Source organism: Malurus melanocephalus, unplaced genomic scaffold (assembly GCF_030028575.1).
Source record: "Malurus melanocephalus ecotype Western Australia unplaced genomic scaffold, MMel_1.1 scaffold_322, whole genome shotgun sequence".
Classification (NCBI taxonomy): Eukaryota; Metazoa; Chordata; class Aves; order Passeriformes; family Maluridae; genus Malurus; species Malurus melanocephalus.
In genome coordinates, this window is record NW_026623554.1 from 507,339 (window position 1) to 515,198 (window position 7,860).

General features: G+C 36.2%; 1 protein-coding gene across 2 annotated transcripts in view; it reads right to left on the reverse strand.

Annotated features, from left to right (window-relative positions):
• The window catches only part of ACER3 (alkaline ceramidase 3), a 50,959-nt gene that overhangs the window by 19,436 nt on the left and 23,663 nt on the right, over positions 1 to 7,860 (reverse strand). For both annotated transcript variants that reach the window (XM_057377740.1, XM_057377739.1), the window contains exons 3-4: positions 4,579 to 4,631; positions 694 to 746 (exon numbers count right to left, since the gene is read on the reverse strand). In XM_057377740.1, the coding sequence (XP_057233723.1) occupies positions 694 to 746; positions 4,579 to 4,631 (106 nt within the window). The remainder of the gene's footprint in view (positions 1 to 693; positions 747 to 4,578; positions 4,632 to 7,860) is intronic.

Here is a 7,860-nt window from a genome sequence, read left to right on the forward strand (position 1 = left end):
AAGCAAATTTTTTTTCTTTTTTTTTTTTTTTTGTCTGCAACAAGTTGATTTATCATTTGGATTTGCCAAGTACAGAAGAAATCATGTTAAATCCAGACCTTGCAGCAACAGGCAAGAAAAAGCTAACTTAGGGTATCTTTCCAGTTGTCAAATGCTACATTGCTCCCAAAATTAAATGTGAGAAAACATCCTGGCATCTCATTACATGTCATACATGTTAAGACACTCTCCCCAAAATATGCATTCAACTCCTCATAAAATCTTTTCCCTTTAATTTTCTAGATGAGTGAAAAGCAGGTTTAGCCAGAAACCTGAATTTTGCATGTGGAGCCAGACTACGTCATAGAAATCCAGCTCTAATACATAATAATGTTGCTAATTTTGTAGGCATTACTGAAGCTGATTTTGTTATGTCTGCTGTTTTTATAGAAACAGCATTGAGCTCTGATTGTATACAACACTAAGTCTTCAATGAGTGGGATTTTTTCTCTACAAAAAAACATGGTAAAATATATCTAAATTAGCAAAAAACAGGGCTAAAGCCAGCCTGGTACTCTATAATGCTGTATAAAAACAGATCTCACTGAAAGCAGTAGAAACTTTCTACATACACCAAATTTGGCTCCAGAGACTCCACATTTCAAAAGTTAACATTTCATAAATATTCAAAGAAAAAAATTAACAAATACTTACAGGCAGTAGACAAACACACAACAACTGTATATCATTGGCAGTTCATCCAACAGCTACAAAAAGCAAAGACATCAAAACATGAAAGCTACTTTTAACTCACAAGCTTGTCTAAGTTAATTAAGAAGAGGTAAGTCTTCAGTAAACAGGAGTTTTAAAGTCATTTGGATATCCATTTCTTGACTGTTCTTTAACACTGTCATATCCTGTTCAACTACCAAAAGCTGCTACATTAAAAAGCTCATTACTATGAATCTTTTGAATATTACATTTCACAGAAGCCCATGCCTTCAAAGAATCTTAACATTTTTGCTGCTCCTAAAATATTTGTAATAATTAGTTCTATAAAGCCAGGGTGAAGAAGACCATCCCATCTATAGCCATACAGTCAGTYGCATCTCCTTATTTGACAGAGAAACTGAAATGTAATTCTTCCATAGCATAAAATGCAATTTTAGCCTATTAGAACGGGCAACATGCCTGCACGTTTACTTCCTAATTTTAGAGATTTCGTATATTGTTTTAATTCAGAAACAGGAATTTTTGTTTGTTTGAGGTGGGGTTCTTGTGGGCTGTTTTGTTATGGTTTTTTTTCCCAAAAAATTAAGCTGAAAATTAAGGCTGCATATAATTTTTATTGTYTCAAGTAATTTTTATACTTTGAGAGAAGACTGGTGTGTTACAGCTAGAACAGTTATTTCTCCAGGAACTTGCCACCTTAATAGAATGAAATTAAAACTGTAATCATAAGAGAGATGATTTCTCAATAGCAGGTACACTCAAAATTGCCTTTTATCATTAGAAAGAAAAATAATTGTAACACCATTTTCTTGTAAAACTTCTCATCAAAAAACTTCCATGGTTTTCTGCTTATAAATATACAGTTAAACTTACCACATCTTATGAAGGACTGAAAATCATGGAAATGAAAAAGCATACAAATGGATCAATGAAGATCCACAGCCTCTGATTTCTAATGTTAAGCAAACATTAACAGTTAGGCCTTTAAGAACTTTTAGAGCTTGACTTCTAAGAAAAACAAGAGCTAGATGGAAAAAAAAAAATTGACCTTTTTCCTTCATCACTCAAAGATCTGGATGGCCTTGCCTGTATAGAAATTGCTTTCCTACTACTGCTACAAGGTTCTTAACAAGTTCATAACCACGTTACTCTGAACAAAGGGACTTGCTAAGAGCAGCAAGTAGCCTACTCAAACGCTTTTATAAAGCCATTCTGCTTAGTTTGGGGTAATTTTTCTAACTGCACAGTCAAAAACTTTATTTTAGCTTTGAAAATTTCATATTAAAAAAAAAAAGAAAAAAGGATCTAATTCTTTACAGAAGGAGAGAGATGTATCATCCTTAGTGTGGAGTATTAGCTTTTTGTGATTTTGGTCATAGAAAGTTCAGGAAATGTTTCACATTAGTACTAAACAGCTCTGCTGATCAGCTGCCACTGACAGGACATGTGCTGCTTCTTCCCTCACACTGCCACTGCTTCTCTCCAGTGAGGTGGATCAGAATGGTCTGACCAAGGTCCAGGTGCTGAGCCAGCACACAACCAACCACGCAGAGCAAGGTTTAAATCCCAGTACCTGTGCATTGCAGGCTCAGGGACCACAACGGGCAGCACAAAGACAGTATCAGGAACAGTGGGAACAGCTGAAGCTAACAGGCATGCTATGTGGCACCTTGTCATCATATTAGTTTATCTTTATTGTGATGTCTTAGATGGAAAAATACAGAAGCAACAGCTGAATTCAGCTTTATAGTGACAGTATTTTATAAATTCAGTGATGTGCTTTTCCAAGTCTGATAGGAATTAGCTGCAGGATTAATTCACTCTGCTGTTGAAGAGTGTGAGTCATTTAATACCTCATAAAAGAAAAAGGCAGGGTAAGAACAAGAAATACAATACAGGAAAACTTTTCAAATTTAGACAGGTGATTACACTCTCGTTCATAAGCTGGCAGCATCTCTGGGACATAACAGTACCAACAAAGAGCCTCTCAAAAGATCTTAGCTAGAATTTGCATGCATAAGACAATGACTTCTGKATCCAAAGAAATTAATGTTTCTAGAAGTGCTGTCAAAGGCATATCGGGACAGTGAAGAACCATGGAGAGAAGGAAACTCAGTGAGCTGATTTCACTGGCTAAATAAGTATTTTGGATTCCTGAGGAATGGACAATCAACCACATTCCCATAAAAATAAGAGAAAAAGGGGTGATTGCTTCAGAAATATTCTAAACAACTGCTCTCAAGAACAGAAGCTTTCATATTTTTCTTAATTAAGCAAACTGAGTATTACGTATTAAGTACTAAGACGGCAAAACAAATGTAAAAAATATCTTTGAATAGCTATCAGTGCTGATTCTTAATCATAACAAGAGATAAAGTGAACAAGAAAAGTTTATTTACTGGTTGAATTGTTTCCTTCAGGGTGACCAGTGAGCTAGCAATTGAAATAATTATGGGCCACTTGTGGATTTCATTTGGCTGCCAAAATAAATGTACTTTCTCTGCCTCACACAAAGCCTTTTACATCAGTTGACAAGATGATGCAAGGCATTCCTGCTTCCCTCTCATCTGCTTCTGCCCCCACTTTACTTAGCACAGTTCACAGGCCCCTTAGCTGTTCTGATGCAACACCAGAACTRTAGGGCAAGTAGCACTAAAGTGATTTGGATTAAAAAGAAAGCTTCTACATGCACACACACACCCATGCCCACAAACAACACCCCCTTTTTCATGCCAAGAGAAGCACCAAATACTCTTACATGTTGACAACATATGCTCTGTGGAAGCTGACCGTCCCCACCACTTGCCAGAGATACAAACCAGAGAATTATAGAACCAAACAACAAAACAGTCAGCAATATGCAGGTCCTTCAATCAGCAAAAATGCAGGACTAAATTCAGCTGCCACAGCATAGTTGCCTAATGTCACTGGGATGTTCTGTCACCACCAATACTCGTATCCCAAGACTGGCAGATGTGATGGGAGCCTAAGAAACCTACACCTCTGTGGGATGGAAGCTGGAGGCCTAACATAACATTCACAGGGTCTAAAATAACAATAAACATCTCTGTTTAGACAAAGGAATCTTTCTTGAGCAGAGATTGCTAATGGAGTCTGGAGAATGATTCAGGCCAGCCAACCGCCTCTCTCCACTCCACTCCACTGACTTAGCTGTATTTCCATTGACTGTGGTGGGCACGCAGACTTCCTGCACAGACTTTTAAATGTAGGTTTCCTGAATTTGAACAGAATGCCACTTCACCCTGACTTTAATTCCAAGATGCATTTCCTTAATCTTTGCAGACYTAAAAGAGGGTGACAGGACAAAACTTCCTGTGTCCCTTTAGAAAACAGGAAATACCGGGACAATCCCTATGTCCTATGACTTGTTACACAATGCTGTTTACTGGAAAATAAGAGAAGATCACTCAGCTATTGTGACTCGGAAGATACTGATTTCAATATTAATGCCACAGGTACATCTAAATAAACAAAAACACAAAGATGAGGAAAGTTACAATAAATAGCAATAACTCTAGTTTATACTGCTTGCTATTATGTCAAAGCCATAGGAATTTTAAAATAACACCTTGTGTAAAAAGATAACATGATTTCCCAAAGGATTGAGTGTCCACTACCAGCATAAGCAATTGATTATAGCTCTTATTTTAGATGCAAGTATATGATTTGAAAATACCTATTGAAACAACACCTGCATTACTGCCTTGTTGACAGCAAGAGTCTTGTACAATGATACTTAAGGTAGATTAACTCATTTTATACAAGTTTCATCTAGCCAGGCAATGGCAATGACTGTACAGCAAGATAAACAAAGAAAATGATTCACAGCTACTTATCAGTACTCACCTGCATTTCATACTTGAGGGTCATGTGGAAGCACCAAGATCCCAATCCCACAGCTGAAAACAAACCAAAACTATAATCAGCATAATAGTATGTATGTAACATTTTCAAGTACATTAACTTAAATGTATGAAATGCATGCTTAATAGTGAAMAAGAAATTAGAACATCAGAATTTCACTGCAGTGACAAAGCCACAATTTTCCACAGCCTTCTATTTTATATATGAGTCACCAGTGACATCCCTGAATTTATGGGGTTTTGGGTGTGGTGTCCTCTTTACCTCCTCTCAGTACCATGTTCCACAAACTGGGTTTATTCTCARAGAGGAGAGGAGCAGAGGGAACCCAGAATGAATGGAATATTATACATCAACTTAGCTTTTTCCTTTTTTTTTAATTTCAAGTAAATTAAGATTTCTCTTTTCCAATCCTTCTGTAAGGCAAAGCATCATTCAATAACTAGTACTTGTGTAAGCCTCTCAATATTTCTGCTTACTGTCCAGTTCTAAAACATATGTTTTACCAAGCTTTTTGTTGTCTCTATAAAACAAGTTGCTAATAACACCAAAGTTCCCAGGTTGACCCCCACCGGGGCTGTTCATTTAAGAGCTAGACTCAATGATTCTTGTGGGTCCCCTCCAACTCAGACTATTCTGTGATTCAAAACCAGAAGTGAATTGCTGCTAGAGCTCAGAACTAGAAATTCAAGCTAAACAAACCAACCCCATATAACATGAATTTGTTTTGTGACATGAGATTACCATTTCTGGTCTTCTACACAGAAAGATGATTTTCTAAGAAATGATTTATATTTATTTGAAATACTTCCTTTACACATTTTGAAYTTACTTCTGAAATTACTATATGAGACATGCTTTACCTATACACAGTTTTTTCAGTCAGGCATGAATAATGGTTCTTGGAAGTTAGATTTCACTGTATAGAGCAAAGCTGGTACAGTTTTTAATGCACCATTTATTACCTTSAAATATTATCAGTAAAACACTCTCATTAAGCACCAGCTCAGTTTTATTTTGCAAGAACAAGTGCAGTAATGTGATACRTTGTCTTCCTTCAACAAATTATGTTTGAGCTCAGACTGTAGTTTCAGAGAAAGCCAGGTAATTTGCACTCAAGCCTTGAGCATGAAGTAGTGCTGCCATGTCTTGCAGCAAAAGCATTGCCTTGTCCACACACACCAGTCAAGTTTTACTGACTTTTGCATAAACAAAAACTCTATGCACTCTGTAAAGGATTCCCAAGACAATCAAGAGACATGTCTGGAGATGCTTAAGATGTTATWAGACTATAATTGCGATTATTACACTTACTCAATGAAATTAAATACCCAAGCATGCAACTTTACTGAAAGATGAAACTGCAACACTTCAAAGAAACATTTCAAAACATATTACCAAATGCTTCAATGTCATTAATTCTCTGGGAAAATAAACACAGCTCCCTATCAGAAAATAAAAACCCCATGCACTTCTGTAAACTCTGATTACACTGGTTYGCTCCTGAAAAACCTTTTCAAACAATAAGCAACAATTGTTTTCACCTTCATTGAGATCCCAACGAGAAATTCTCTCAGCCATTTTTCTATGTATACATATATGACAACAACTGTTCATTCTGGACAAAAAAAACCCCATTAAAACAGTGCCATCCATTATCCTGGCTGTCACAGAATACAAACTCCTATAATTTGTAAGAAATGTCATTTCCAAGTACGGGAAAAATCATTGCATAAGAAATTTCAGCAGATTTTAAATTAACAAAATATGCAATTGGGTTGAGGTTTTCTTGTTTGTTTTTGTTAATGTTATTTGGGTTAATAAATCTCAACAATCAGCAATGGAACTCCTTCCCTTCCTCCTACATGATTAAAGCAGTTATTTCTAGATTAATTTTTCCTCTCCAGTCTTTGGAAAAAAAAATCAAGAATGCTGCAGATATTAATGTTTCAGGTCATTAATTCCATGACTACAGTTAATTTCTAAAATGAATAAAACCCCTCTTGCTTCTGTGCAGTAATCGCATCTCGAGTTTCTCTGATTACAAAATTTTACTATGCATTGCAGAACAATGTTTTCTCTACAGTATGTATCTATATTAGAAAATAGATATCTGGAACAAGAAAAGCRTACAGGGACAGATCACATGGTTCAGGCTCCAGACGTTTCTAAGAAATATTTACTTCACAAAAACCATCTGCAATGAGACATTCTGTCAGCTTTGTACTTTTCAAATTTTGAGTGATCACGATCACTGCAATGACACAAAGTGTTCAAGAGAAGCAACTCTGACTTACAGCCACTGACACACTGAACAATAAATTTGCTCCTTATCTTGTRAGCAGGGGTTACAATTTTCATATTTTAGGGGTTTTCTTTTGCAAAGGAGCTTTTGCAAACTCGGTTAAAGCTGCCTATTAGTTGGGAAGTTTTAACACCATCTGAAGCAGTAAGTCCCATTTCCTATCTAACTACCGTAACTCACTTTCCATAAATACTAMAAGTAATTTGACATTTTTACATCAATGAACCTCCCAAGTTACAGGAGAAATATATAAATTATGTACTAAGTACAGAACACACAATATTATGAGATCAGACTGGCACTTAGGAAGACTAGAAATGCAAAGTCAGGGTTGCTACTGTATATASACTAACAGGGTCTTTTTCTGTCCTGCAGCAAACACCATGTGTGGTTACTGCCAGGGGATAAAACAGCAGTGTTATGATGATGGAAAAGCAATGCATCTGCAAACTTTACTTCATACACAGTTATTTTACTGTCAAAAAACTTAAGGGCAATACCTATAGCTAGAAATAATCTAATATCATACCAGAGATCCAGCTCTATATATGAACCATATAAACCTKCAGGATTTGAGTCCTAGAGAGACTTTTTTCAGTAGTTTTAGGAAGCACCACAAGCATCACATAATCAGTGATCATTCAGTTTGATGTAACAATCYATCAGCATTCAAAATTTTCATTACAAGCCTAAATCCTTTACAAAAAAGCATTTCATAGAAATGGTAACTGTACAGGCACTCTATGAAAATATCATGAAGGAAGGATGCTCCAGATGCAAAYACCTTTATTTAGGTATCTACAGACRAACTAGGTGTCAAAATTTCCACTAGGAGAATGTCATTATTAAGAGCAATTCAGCTAGCCAAACATGTATTTTAGAATAAGTCAATTTATTGTCTTGACTTTACTGACTGCACTGGCAGACAGAACCCACTGCCCAGGTAGACACATATGTTTAAG